The sequence below is a fragment of the Thamnophis sirtalis genome, unplaced genomic scaffold, assembly GCF_051295495.1.
Source record: "Thamnophis sirtalis isolate CommonGarterSnake01/CBP01778 unplaced genomic scaffold, rThaSir2_p1.2 scaffold_6, whole genome shotgun sequence".
Taxonomy (NCBI): Eukaryota; Metazoa; Chordata; class Lepidosauria; order Squamata; family Natricidae; genus Thamnophis; species Thamnophis sirtalis.
Window position 1 is genome coordinate 47933454 of NW_028261386.1, and position 14879 is coordinate 47948332.

Consider the following 14879-nt stretch of genomic DNA (forward strand, 5'->3'; position numbering starts at 1 on the left):
TTTCCTATCAAATTTACAAAGAAACCAGAATACCCTCACCAGTATTATATTTCCAAAGTGAACAGTAGTAATTTATTATATAAAAAGTTGTGTAAAAAAGCATGGATTATCCAGAATTCTGAAAATTATTGAATATAAGTAATATTTGTATGCATCATACAAATATATATTTTGTAGGAGGTATTTTACCAGGAAAAAGAAAATATTTCAACTATTAAGATCTTATATCAGAAAACAAATCTTGGCCCTTCTCATTTATTTACATATACACAAACGAACATTAATGTGCTTGTACACACCCACACACCCACAGCATACTTCCAGCAATTGAAACTTAATCACCTTTTTCACAATTTAGAACAATGCAGTTTTTAGTTTGGTTAAGTCATGTGTCATCAATATCATGAACTTAATCTATCAGTTGTAATAGCACCTATAAAATACTAGAATGAGATTGCAATAAGCCTAGAAAATGGGCTACAAATCCCTGATATGTTCAAGCAAGCAGTGAACCAAAAATAAAAATACGGAGACCTGTAACCGTATTCATCTGATTCATTACCTCTAAGGACAAAGTTCACAGGCCAAGGTCTTAAAGTAGATTTAACCCATAACTGCTATTCTTTCACAAGGAAATCTAAAATTTCATTTAGTTAGCCAAACTAGTTTCACAAATATACTTTTTTATGCTAACACAATGTCATTTTATCAAGCATACATGTAAAAATCCAATGAATATTAATATTAGCCTAACATAAACTTCACAGGTTCAAGCTTCCCCCCCCCCCCACACCTTTTCAGATTTTGTCTATTATAGCAGGATAATTTTTTAGTTTCCAGAACAAAAGTGTTTTTGTTCTGGATAATAATGAAGATTAAAATTAGGTTTCCCCAAATCTGTCTATAGTATTTCATACATTGCATTCTAATGATCAAACTTTAGACATTTGAGGGTAAAAAATACATGCATTTTCCAGAATTAAGAGGTAAACAGATAATCTATACTATAGAATTACAAATATAAGAGATAGACGTTTGAGACAATTGCTAAATACATTTGTTAATATGCTAAATACGTATGCTAAATAAATAAATCTTGTCTGTCATTGTCATCACTTAATCAGATCATCATTTAATATAGCTCTACTTTGTGTACCATGGATTTGTACAGTTCTGAAAAAAGTCAATTATTAAAAATGGTGGGAGACTCAGATTTTACTATAAGATAATTGTTTTATACAATTCTTTGCACAGAAAATGTGGCTCACTATAAATTATGAGAACCAGCTCACCATTGCAGTTGTGTTCCCTGTTACCTTTTTGATGTTCCTGGCTGGCATTCCATGAAGATGACTAAGCCTTGTCTGGAAATCTAGAAATAAAATTACAGTTCAATTAATATATAGTAATATACACTTATAAAGGGACAATCTAAAAGATAAAGATTTGTTTTTCTAAACTACAATAGTTTAAAATTCTCTTTTGGTTTAAAAGTTATTGTATAAGAAAATTGCACATAAATAGTAATGGTAAAGATTCCCCTCGCACTTATAAAGATTCCCCTCGCTAGTCCTTCCCGATTTTAGGGGGTGGTGCTCATCTCCGTTTCAGAGCCAGCACTGTCCGAAGACATCTCCATGGTCATGTGGCTGGCATGACTAAATGCCAAAGGTGCATGGAACACTGTTACCCTCCATTAAAGGTGGTTCCTATTTTTCTACTTGCATTTGTGCATGCTTTTGAACTGCTAGGTTGGCAGAAGCCAGGACAAGTAACAGGAGCTCACTAGGGATTCGAACCGCTGAACTGCTGACCTTTTTGATTGACAAGCTCAGTGTCTTAGCCACTGACCCACCATAAATAGTACAAGGACATAAAAGGAAATGTGCAATTATTATCTAGAGAAGACAACAATCTCCTTATAGTAGGTAGGTTTCAAAGGCATTGTCAATAACAGATTAAGCAGTTGAACTTTTACCCTGCATATCATGCATGCTTAGTATAAATTGCAGAGAAGAACAATGAAGATGTTTAGGGGACTGAGGGCTAAAATATAAAGAATGGTTGCTGGAAATGATAATGTCTAGTTTAACTGAAAGAAGGACTAGGGGAGACATGATAGCAGTGTTCCAATATCTCAGGGGTTGCCACAAAGAAGAGGGAGTCAAGGCACTGAGGGTAGAACAAGAAGCAATGGATGGAAACTAATCAAGGAGAGAAGCAACTTAGAACTGAGGAGACATTTCCTGACAGTTAGAAGAATTAACCAGTGGAACAGCTTGCCTCCAGAAGAATTAACCAGTGGAACAGCTTGCCTCCAGAAGTTGTGAATGCTCCAACAACGGAAGTTTTTAAGAAACTTTTAAAACAATTTGCCTGTATAGGCAGATGGTTGGACTAGAGGACCTCCATGGTCCCTTCCAACTGTTATTCTGTTCTGTTCTATTCTCATGAAATACATTCAATTAAATTTTCTACTATGTAGCTATATTGGCATCCTATACTAGCTATGATGACAAATATAAAAATTTCCTTATTTACATTTATCTGAAAATAAAATATGGCAAACCCCTACTCCAATTTTAACATGTTGCATTATCAGGCATGGATCAACATATACATGTTATATGAAATTTACTTGTATTATTAAATAATCCTATCACAGTGTTGGAATCATTCCAACATTGGAAACTTGATAATTATACATGTTTATAAATAACTCTCTTAAAGGTAGTCATATCATTGTTCAAAAGATGAATAACCAGACAAGGTACAACAAATTAGATTGTTTACTGGATTGCAATTTTCGAAAATGTTATAAAAGGAATAAAACTGAAATAGAGTTATGTGTATATCTGTATAGATGGTACTGTTGAAAAGTCTTCATTTTCTTTTAATAGTTTTAAAAGGAATAAATGAAGATCTTCCAGATAATAAATAGGGATTTCTCACTCAAAACTCTTTCAAATTTTAAATACTCCATTTCAAGTTTGAAGTGCCTCGCTTCAATTGCAAAATAGCTGTTTCAAGTATAAAATAGCCTGTCATTGGGAAACGTTTCAAGTTCAGTTACAAACTTGAAACGGACCTGCCTCGAACTTTACGTTCCTTTAAAATAAAGAGCTTTGAATTAAACAATGGTTTGAAATAGAAACTGTTCATTTTCTTAGTAATAAACCATCCTGAAACCAGGATGAATTGGCACAAAATATCAAAGAATCTCATGGCACATTGAAAACTAATTTTACTGTGGACCATACTTCATTTTATCAGGTATGCATTCCACAAGGTCCTTGGCATATTTGCTGTAAGAGATCAGCACTGCTATCTTCTTAGAAGATGGTTTCAATTATTACTTCAGAATGTATCAAAAACTTTTTTAAAAAAGAAAAGGTTAGTTTTTAACCAAAGAACACACCAGGACAGATATAGAGGAGAAGGGAGGAATGAGATCTAGAATACTGAATAATATTTAGAAAAGTATTGGAGGTAGCATATAGAATTGTAAGGGAAGGAAAGAATCAGCCCAAGCTATGTCCTTTTCTCTTCCATAAATACCTGAACTTTTGACAATGAAACTCCAACCCAGTTGGGATCCAAATACCTTTACAATATTCAATAAAGTAAACTTTAGACTGGAATCAAAAAGAAGTAAGTTGATTGCAGACTTCAAATTCTATTAACAATATTTAATTTAATATAACTGTAATTTCAAAACAGTCTTTTAAAAGTTACTGACCTCTCTTGCCTGAATGTGACATAAGTGGGAAGCTGCCTGTTAGAATACTTTCAAAGATGGGGTCAGGCATCTCTTTTTCCAGTCCTGCTGAATCTTCCTTTTCCCACCAAGGAATAATTCCAGTAATCCCACAGGCACCTCCAGGTTCACTTTCATGGAACCAGTCACTTTGCTCATCATCACCTATAAGAAACATTCCACATGTTTTTCAGAAAGATATATTTAAGTTTGTTATCCATCCAAAAGTTTCATCTGTAATAAGAACTATTTCTTCTTTCTCTTCTATATTGTATTTTCTTTGGCACCAGAACTCTAATTGGGATTTCTCATTTCTTAGCATAAGATTCAAAGGAAATGGAAATTCTATTTGCTGGTCATTTAAAAATCTGAGAAATAATTTGACGACCTAATATTTTAATGATAACACCAAACAATTCTATTTCACTTACTGTGGTGTCAACATTAATAAAACAAAATATACTTAAAAAAGTATAAATCTGTGGAATCAGTTGTTTTCAAATTAGAATGATACAGAATGATACAAAATTAGCTTAATTTTATGATTTGTGTGGTAAATAAAAGAAAGCAATCATAAATAGGTATGACCAAATCAACTTAATTTTATTAAGATTAAGAAAAAAGTTTTGAAAAAAATATTTTCAAATGAAAGATGACAGCTTCATAGAAATATTGACCATCAAGGTTAAAATGGTTCATAGAAATTAAAAATTAAAAATTCAAAAGAAAATCTCTAAAATGCCCTTCACAAAATTATCTGAAATTTTTACATCTTTGTTAAAGTGCCCTAAAGCTATTTTTCATTTTCCATGTGGCTAGAGTGATACAACTAGTAAAAAGAGTGGATGATGTCAGAAATGCTATCCTGGAACAGCAGCCACTTGAAGCTGAAAGTTTTCAGAATCATCATGAGGAATTAAGATCTGGGTTGGACGTATAATAAAGACTCTAGCTCCTGTCTTTCAATATAGCAAGATGGGAACATCCACTCAAAAGAATTCATCCCATGGTCTGTCTGAGAAAGCACTTAATGACTCAGATGTAGCTCGATCAAAATCTCTTTTCTGAGATTTATATCCAGATTTGCTTGTATATTTTATTTGTTTTATTTGTTTATTTCTTTGCTTTATTTAGCAGATGAGCCATGTTGGCACAATGGTTAGAATGCAGTACTACAGTATACTTCTGCTGACTGCCTGCAATTTGGAATTCAAATCTTACCAGGCTCAAGACTGACTCACCCTTCCATCCTTCCGAGGTGGGTAGAATGAAGACCGAAAATTGTTTGGGGAAATATGCTGACTCTGTAAACCACTTAGAGGGAGCTGTAAAGTGGCATGTAAGTCTAAGTGCTATTGCCATTTATTTATTTATTCATTTAAAAAAAGATTATTTAACTTGTGCTCAAGGAACATAAACTTTTAAAGTGTAAAAGTCAAGTTTTAAACTGTAAAACTTGATATAAAAGAGATGATACAACAATTCGGGCATTTTTGGAGTCCAATACAATGGAGATTCAGATAACCCCAAATAACCCCAAAGCTAAACTGCGCAGCTTTCTCCCTAGAAGAAGAACGGATATAATATTTTCCACTTCCAGTTTCTCCCTGCAATTTTGCCAGCCACATTCTCCTGAATTTGATTTGAAAGCTTTAATGTGCAAAATGAGAGTGGGACAGAATTGAGTAAAACTATATATGACTGCTTTCACTGTTTTTGTTAATTAAATAATATATACTGATGCTAGGGAGCATTAGGAGGTCTGTGTCCAGAAAAGGTTCAGGCTGTGCACTCCACCCAGCCTGACACCTAGCTGGTTGCTAACTAGCTAGACAAATTCTGCTGGTACCTCACAAAACATAATGAAGAAACAATAACCCTAAAATCTCAGTAACTATATACACATACATCACAGTAAGTCAGTACTAAACATTTTGCCAGTCAATGGCAAATGCAGTCAATGTTTCTTTTGCCTGCACTTTATAATTTGTAATATTTATTCACTGGTATAGAAGTACTCTTGATCAACCAGAGAGAAAGAACTACCATCTTATATTGTTCAATGTGTGAAGAACACAAGTAACCCCACCTTATGACAGCCAGAGATTGAATAATCTTGTATGTTCATTGATCACAAAGAAATTCCTATTTACTGCAACGCAGTCTTAAACAAATATATTATCTTTGAAACTAATTATTTGGGACCATAAAACAATAATTTAAAATGTGTGTGTCTCTTTAAACTCAGCTGTAATGAAGCAGAAGAGAACAATTGGACTAAAGTATATTTAATGAAATTATAAAAATAAAACATAACGATTGTATCAAGACTTCAGTACCAACTCCGTTACTTAAATTTCAGCAGCTAATAATATTTTAGTATTAATTACCATCAGGACAACTCTAGCATTTAAATCACTTGTTTACAACACCACAATAAATAATATCAGGAGTTAGAAAATTATGACAGTACAGCAGTCTAGGAAATAGCAAATCAAAATATTTTACACTATGATGTTTTAGGCTTCATATAAAATTTTATCAGAAAGAATTCTATGTTAATTTTATAGGAACAGGATAAATTGTTCTATTAACTCTAGAGATAATTCCATGTTTAAAGGAAAAACAGACCAAAAACAAATACAAATCCCGACAAACTGGATTTTCTATACAATGTTTTTAGTTAAAAAAATCAAAAATTAAGATATTGATTATCTGCTTATGAAGTATACAAACACTTAACTGGATACATTTCTTTAAAATGTTTCAGTACCTTGTCTTCCCTCATCATTGGTAAACAAACCAGCATCACTACTGCTGAGGCTGCTGGATTCACTGTGATAATAGGGAAAAAGAAAAGATCAGAAGTACAATTGATATCTCAGTCATAAAATTTTAAACAGGCAAGATTGCACTCAGATGAAACTTAAGCCTTAACAAAATCTAAAAGAAAATAGGATATTATTTTTTAAAAAAGAAAAAAAGATCAAACTGCAAATATCATTGTTCCATTAACTACAGAACATATTATTTTTGGCACATAAAACCACAGGAATCTAATGGGACCCTGACAGTAAGCCAGATGTGACTGCAATGAGGTGCTGATACAATTGATGCATTTTATTATCTGCTTCCATCAAAGGCTCACTGTTCCTTTCTTATGCTGTGCTATTTAGCTTGATCCTAAAATTATTACTCACTTTAAAAAAAAGGGAGGAAAAAAGAGGGGGGAGAATGAGGAAATTTGAATCAAAACTATTGCAGCTTTTGATTGCATGAAAAATAGGTATCCCACGCCAGAATATCTATTCTTAACATTTGGAAATATTATGGACCTATCTCATAAATGTTCATTGCAATTCTATTGTTTAATTAAAAAAGAAGAGCTTTTGTACAATGATGTCTTTTAAATCAAAGTAAAATGTCTCTCGAGAAAAATAAGAAAAATAAATAAATAAAAATTTCTGCTACTTTCTAATTTCTGTTTCTAACAACATATATTTATATTCATTACCCAAATGTTTACATGTATAAGTAAAAAAAGTAGAAAATTATGTACAAATGTAGAATTAATATTATGAGCATCTAATATTGTAAAACAGCATCAAGATCCAGAATGCAATTAATATCCAAACATTTCTAATTTTCTGCAGTAAGTAGTCCTGAGTTTTAAAACTTATCAAAATATCATTGCCAATGAACTATTGTTTCACAAAAATAATGATTTTTCTAAAAGATAAAAAGTAAAATCCCACAATAACTTGAAATACACTTTTTATTTGGAATTTCATTGTGACCAACAAAAGGGGACCTTTTAACATTTGCAATGAATTTTCACTTTTTTATGGCTGAGGTTAATTCCCATCTATTTATAAATCCTAAAGGGAATAACTTATCAATAAATTGATACTGTATCAATTTTGAACTTAGTCCACAGACTTAGTATCAGTAATTGAATACAAATTAATCCAGTAATTTAATTCAATCTAATCCTATATTTTAACTTTTTAAACAATTATTAACTTTGTTATTTAAACTCCTTTTAAAGTTGTATCTTTGAACTAGGTTATCTCATAGATTTTTAGCAATTTTGGTGCCTAATTTCTCCGATGATTTGGTTTTTTTTTAAAGTGTACTTTTGAACTTTTAAAACTATAACTGTTCTATCACTATTGTTGTATGTACACTGAGAGTTTATGCACCAGAGACAAATTCCTTGTGTGTCTAATCACACTTGGCCAATAAATAATTCTACTCTACTCTGTATTGTACACAACTGGATGCTTAGTTACTTTCCTTACCCAAATTGCAAAAGAAATGCTGTGAGTTTTATCAATTCTGGTAAAAAGCTATTGTTAATAATGTTAGAAAATTCACCTGTGTTCAGTAACATTCACCTCTTCACAAAGAGTTTCATTAATTGTAAATTAGAAATTAGTATAATCTATGCCTGTAGGCAAGCGAGTGACAATTATAACCAGGAAAGAAATCTGATCGTACCTAAAAGGATGCAGCAATCATCCAATCATCACTTCTAGCCAGAACTGAATTGCAATGCTGTCTACAATAATAAGGATTGGACTTAAAAAGCATCAAAGCTTTCCAATGCCAATTTGCTTAATAAGTGTGTAATTGTGCAGTCATATGACTGCATCTATCACAGTAACTGCTGGTTTTCTCTGTTGGTGCTAATTTACAACGTCTATAAGCAGTACTTCAGTTTTTATATATGTTAAAAATTCTTTTTAATAGTTCAGGGCATCAAGTGTCTGCCACTTATCTAGGAGAGCTCTTATCAAAAGCAGAACAGGATCAATTTTGCCATGAAAAAAATCAAATTAGAAATGTCCTTTATAAATGCCTATGAAGGTTTTTTTTTTAATTAAGATTTTAGGGAAGCCCTTTCATATTTCTTCTTATGTTTCTTTTGAGTTTTCTCCATACAATTATTTGGCATTGTATTATTGTATACAACGGTTAGGAAATACTGAAAAGTGTTTACAACAAGTCAACCTATTGATCCATTTACCTCTGTTAGTGCAGAGATTGGCTTACATTGGTTTTCAAGGTTCCAGGCAGATCTTTTTTCCCCAAACACTATTTAAAAAGTCAGGGATTGAAATGGCTTGCCAAGCACATGCTATACCTGTGAACTGCACGCTATTTCCAAACTGTTATCAGTTAAATGTCTTTGTTTCCCATGCTAAAGGAAGATGAGACAAATGTTTCAGTAAACAACTACAGCTATTGTTGGATGAAAGTTCTCAACAAATAAAAGGCATTCTACTAAAAGGGGAAAGCATTAGGAAGAATATAGAGATAGTGTTATATGAACTCTATTCATACTGGAAAAAAGAGAAATTATTACGGTAATTACACATATATTAATATCCTACCCAGATTCTCATCTTCAAAAAATGGTAAAATGGCTATAGTGTGCAGAAATTTTTTAAATAGAAATAACAATAGCACTTAGACTCATATGTTGCTTGGTAGTATTTTACAAGCACTCTCTGAGCAGGTTATAAATGCCATCATATTGCCCCCACACATCTGGGTTTTCATTTTACTGATCTTGGAAAAATGGAAGGCTGAGTCAATCTTATGCCGGTCAGGATCAAACTGCTGGCAGAGAGCCTGCAATACTGCACTCTAACAGCAAGTAAGTGCCACCATGGCTCTTACGTCCTTTACTATCTTATATTCTTTAGTTTTGCAGTTCTTCAGGTTACTATTAATATAGACAGAGCCACCACAATGTTCACTTGTCATCCTTATTCTAAAATCATTAGCTTACTGATAGTCCAGCAAAAAGCCTTAGAAAGCAGGCTTCTTGGCAACTTAGCTTTTCCTAGGATAAAGATGGAAAATCGTCAATAAAAAGGCAGAGTCATGTAGCTGGTTATTTAAATATAAACCTGAATTATCCCAAAAATAGAAGGAAAGGGGAAATCAAATAGATAAAAATACCCTCGCTAATTTAGAACTTACTATCAGCACAGAGCAAGTGGAATTCTGGTTTGAAAATCACTGTGATGCATCTCCCAAGAATAGTTGTGCCAGTGATGGTGAAAAACAGAATATGTTTTATTTCAATATTTTCTAATATTTAAATTCCTTTATAAACATGACATAATTGGGAGTGGATAAAAGTATCCCGGACTGTAAGTTTACAAGAAATGTAAACTTCTGCAATAAAGTGTTTAAAAAGGAAATAAATAATTGTATTCTATCAACTTTATAAATTCAAAATTTTTAATTAAAATTTGAACTATCTGTCCTTACTTCTCCTTTAAGTAAGGTGAAGTAAAAGTAAAAAAAATATGTACTTACTTATGTAAATAAAAAAAATGAGTCATAGAAAACAACTCAAGAAGGCTAAAATTATTTTACTGAAATGCTCTGCATACTTGTTTGACAATAAGTACCACTGACCCCTGTCACTTACTTACACATTGGGCGAAATAGGGTAGCATTGCACAGGAGTTTGTAGTGAAAGATTTAATGCAGAATGGCAGAAAAAACTTTAAACAATTTTAAATAGTTCAACTTTGGCAGTATACTACGGAATCCTAAAGCAAAACGTAACACTTTAACATAAGAACAGTACCCCAATAATCTAAATTTCACAATTAAAAGAAAAACTGAAAACAACCTGTCGCTCATGTTTTCATCTGAGCCCTTTTGCTCTTCATATTCCATTTTATCCTTGTTCACAGGATTGATTTCATCATTCTCTATGACCACGCCTTCATCCAAAATGTCTGGGCCTTGCCTATTTGCTGCTAGCTTTCTTTTTTTAACTTTACTCTTTGATAGTTCTTGATGGGAGTAAGGTCTGTTGTCATTGTCCATTTCCTGGTCCTTAATGTTGCCTGGTTGGGGCAACATAATTTTGTTTGTTACTTCAGAAGGTAGATCAATTGCCATTCGTTTCACCTTTCGACGTCTGCGCAGAGTCCTATTACCTAAATTGTCAACTGCTAGATCAGGTTCATGCCAGAGAGGTCTTTTGCCTCTTAGGTTATTTAAATTTGAATTTGGTCTGCGTTTTGCAACCAACAGTTGGTCATCAGAATCACTATGGTCTTTCTTATTAGCAGCATAGTTCTCTCTATAATCCTTGTTCGGCTCTTCAAGGCTGGAATCAGAACCTTCACTTAAACAATGTCCAGTCTCCCAGGGATGATGTGAATTAAAGGAACGTCTTTTCCTCCCTCTTCTCTTTCGAGCCTGGCGTTTTAGAAGACATGAGATGCTGCGAGAATGATCACCCGTATCTGCAAAGCCACCTCTTGCTTGCTCTGAACTTTCTTCCAGTGCAGAGACTAGATCATGAACTAGCTCCTCCATAGTCTTACTAAAATGCCTGTAAATAGCAAAAAAGAAAAGAAAGAAAGAAAAAGCCATTTCCAGTTAATTAATATCTTGTTATAGTGACTATTTTAGCAAAGTGAAAGAACTACTCCTTCCCTTGAAGATATTAGAGGAGATAGGATGTTTCCTTGCTTTATGTGGTGCTTTGAAAGTGGTGGCACTACACTGTAAGCTTTTTTTGTCCTAACCATTTACCTATCAGATGGCTAAATAAAACAGAAATAATCACACACATCCCACCCAAATATTACCCTTTTATTCTTATGCAAAGCCCTACAAGAGCAAAGCAGTATCATGCCTTCCTCTGAGTCTCAGAGGAAGATGTATAATACAGCACTATAAATTGTGAAAAGCTATGCAGAATGTACTTGTTTTAGTTCTACTTCTTCAAGAACAAGAGACAGACAGACAGGCATCCAAGAGACAGACAGGCATCCAAGCTTTTTGGGAAGTATATTTAGGAAAAGGAAGGATTCAGTAGTAGCTATAGATAACAAGAGCCCCCCCCCCCAAATTGAATAAACATTATTGAATAAACATTAAAAACATTGGACCTTTCTGGTTTTGTCATTTCCATACATATTTTAACATAACAACAAATAGTTTCTACTTATCGTACATAGCTACATTAATCTTATTAAAATATCCCTTATCCTCCTTTATATATTTATCTATGTATTATCCAGTTCCAATTTTACAATCCTCAAAATGTTCTGTTCCGACTCCTTTACCTCATTTCCAAAGATTGATACATTTTGTTCCAAATTTCATAATATTCTGTCTCGTCTCTATTTTTGATTTCTAGTGTCATTCAAAACACAAAGACAGAGAACAGAACAGTTTAGTTTAGTTTTACTTTATCCTAAGGGATTATATGAAATTATTACTAATCTATCAAACAATGAATTCATTTATTTAATTTATATCCTGCTTTTCCAGGACTGTAAGACAACTTACATGGGGATCTCCTTTCATTTTAACCCCACAACATGAATATCTTTACATAGTTGTTCTATATGTATATAGATCAATGACATTAAATTTAGTATTTCATATATGTAGTAATCATAGAGTTTCATCATTTAAAATATGTATTTTGCTCTCATTTCATTTCATTTTTTTTTTTCATTTGATTTTATTTGTAGGCCGCCCTTTTCCCTGAGGGGACTCAGGGCGGCTCACAGAAAACCAGGGAGGGGGGAATACAACACTAAGACGACAACACATAATAAAATAATAAGCAACATGCATACAACATTCGGGCGGGGTAATGGTCCTTATCCCCAGGCCTGACGGGCGAGCCAGTTCTTCAAGGCTGTGCGGAAGGCCTGGACGGTGGAGAGGGTGCGAATCTCTACGGAGAGCTCGTTCCAAAGGGTCGGGGCCGCTGCTGAGAAGGCCCTCCTCCTTGTGGTTGCCAGCCGACACTGGCTGGCCGATGGAATGCGGAGGAGGCCTAACCTATGGGATCTTATAGGTCGTAGGGAGGTAATTGGCAGAAGGCGGTCTCTCAAGTATCCAGATCCACTGCCATGTAGGGCTTTATGGGTGATCAGTAGCACCTTGAAGCGCATCCGGAGATCGACAGGTAGCCAGCGCAGCTCGCGGAGGATAGGTGTAATGCGGGTGAATCGGGGTGCACCCGCGATCACTCGCGCGGCTGCGTTCTGCACTAGCTGAAGTCGCCGGATGCTCCTCAAGGGCAGCCCCATGTAGAGCACGTTGCAGTATTCCAGCCTAGAAATCACGAGGGCCCGAGTGACTGTTGTGAGGGCCTCCCGGTTCAGGTAGGGTCGCAACTGGCGCACCAGGCGTACCTGGGCGAATGCCCCCCTGGTCACAGCCGCTATATGATGGTCGAATGACAGCTGTGGATCCAGGAGGACTCCCAAGTTGCGAACCCTCTCTGAGGGGTGTAAAATTTGACCCCCCAGCCTGAGTGTTGGATTAGTGGCCAAATTTTTATCCATTTTTATCTCTTTATCCATGTTGCTGGGCTGGACAATTTTTTTTGGCAACTATTATAAACTATACTAACATTTAAATTAGCTAACAATGTGCTTTTCAGATCACAAAAATCAATTACGTCTATATTTTATCCTCTGAATGGCATAATCCAAGAAAAACACAAGAGAGATGATAGGGCTGCAGGGTAGTTTTTTATAACATTCTTAATTATAATGAAAGAACAGTACAGTATAAAATAGGTATGAGCATAAATCAACTGTGAAAGCCATTTAAATTTAGTTGAAATACTATTTACAGGTACCCCTTCTTATCCACGCAGTCTTATTTTTCAATCCTAATGTCTGCCATAAAGTTTGTGCAAGTAATGACATCATTTAAAAAAAAATGGTAAAGTATATGTTTATGAGATATGGTAATAAGCACTGTGAGTTACTCAATGCCATACTTTTTATTCCAATATGATATCTGAAGATGGTTGCTGAGAAATCCCATTAAAATCACTTTATGAATGGATACAGGAAATAGACTGGCTTGTCTTGTCTCTTAAAAATGCAACTTGAATCATATTGATGATATTCCATCAGCTGAAAGAAAGCTGTTGCATGTTGAAGGATAAAAAGAAAGCTGAATAAACTGTAACCAAAATTCTGATCCACTTGGTCTTTTGTAAGGCCTTGAAGATCTGGCTTTGAGCCTGGGCCCAAGGCCTAGAGGGTATGAAGGGTCATGTTTCCTAGCTATACTGATATTTAGGTTGATTTTTTTCATGAGGGAAATGTGTAGTCTATACATATAAATAAAAATATTACATTTGTATTATATTGTAATTGTTTTAACTGTTTTATGTTCATTCACCATCAAGCGTCACTTACTTGTGATGGGTGGCCATAGAAACTTAATAAATAAAAAATATGAAGTCATATAATCATCTAGTGATTTGCTGAATGTTCAGCATTCAGCAAATGCTGAACATTCTTTTACCTATTTATTTACCCAAATCAAAAATTCAGCTTTATGATACTTTGTTATACCTAAAGAACTTCCCTCAAGGATTGTATATTTTATTTTACTAGGCTTTTTACATCATAGAACTACATGGAAATTCAGGGTATATAATTATAATTATAACTCAAAGCAAAAATATGTGTTTCAAATAAAGTCAGTCTTTTAATTTATGTATTATTGTATATTGTTTAAAAAAGACGGAGTGAGGCAAAGCTATTATTCTATTTATAAAATAGAGAACTATCCAACAAATTACTTGATAGAAAAACAAAGCACTCCTCTTTCCAATAATTACTTCTGGAAAGAAGGAGGTTTGTCTTAATGTTTGCTGAGAAAATAATGTGGAAAATAAACAAAGGAGCAGGATACAAATCACTGCAAGCATTGCTGCTTAAAAAGTAGATACTTTTGAAGAATAGCCTGAAAAGTATGCATGCTTTGAATATTAGATTAAAAATAACTACTGCCTGGAAGAGACTGTTTTTAAACAGAGTTTTGCTCCCCCCCCCCCAGTTCACTTAGGTCTTCTCATGCCCACAAATCCAGCTTTGATTTTCTGTAATTTCTTCTTTTCTTCTAGAGTTAATATTTTTCCATATCATAGTATATTATATCATTTTTACCTGATATTTCTGCTTGTAAGTGTACAAATGTTCTCTGTATGTGCATGTATTTGAATCAGTGGTGGGTTCCGGATCACCCACATGGACACGCGCAGTGTGCGCGCCCGTGTCATACCTGCCTGTGATGCCTCCGCAAGCCTCAGCGATGC

General features: G+C 34.1%; 1 protein-coding gene across 5 annotated transcripts in view; it reads right to left on the bottom strand.

Annotated features, from left to right (window-relative positions):
* GPATCH2 (G-patch domain containing 2) overlaps positions 1–14879 on the bottom strand; it is a 92520-nt gene that overhangs the window by 73994 nt on the left and 3647 nt on the right. For 3 of the 5 annotated variants that reach the window (XM_087717799.1, XM_087717801.1, XM_087717802.1), the window contains exons 2-5: positions 10413–11126; positions 6531–6592; positions 3740–3922; positions 1293–1372 (exon numbers count right to left, since the gene is read on the bottom strand). In XM_087717799.1, the coding sequence (XP_087573925.1) occupies positions 1293–1372; positions 3740–3922; positions 6531–6592; positions 10413–11126 (1039 nt within the window). The remainder of the gene's footprint in view (positions 1–1292; positions 1373–3739; positions 3923–6530; positions 6593–10412; positions 11127–14879) is intronic. The other 2 variants (XM_087717800.1, XM_087717803.1) reach the window with 1 other exon arrangement.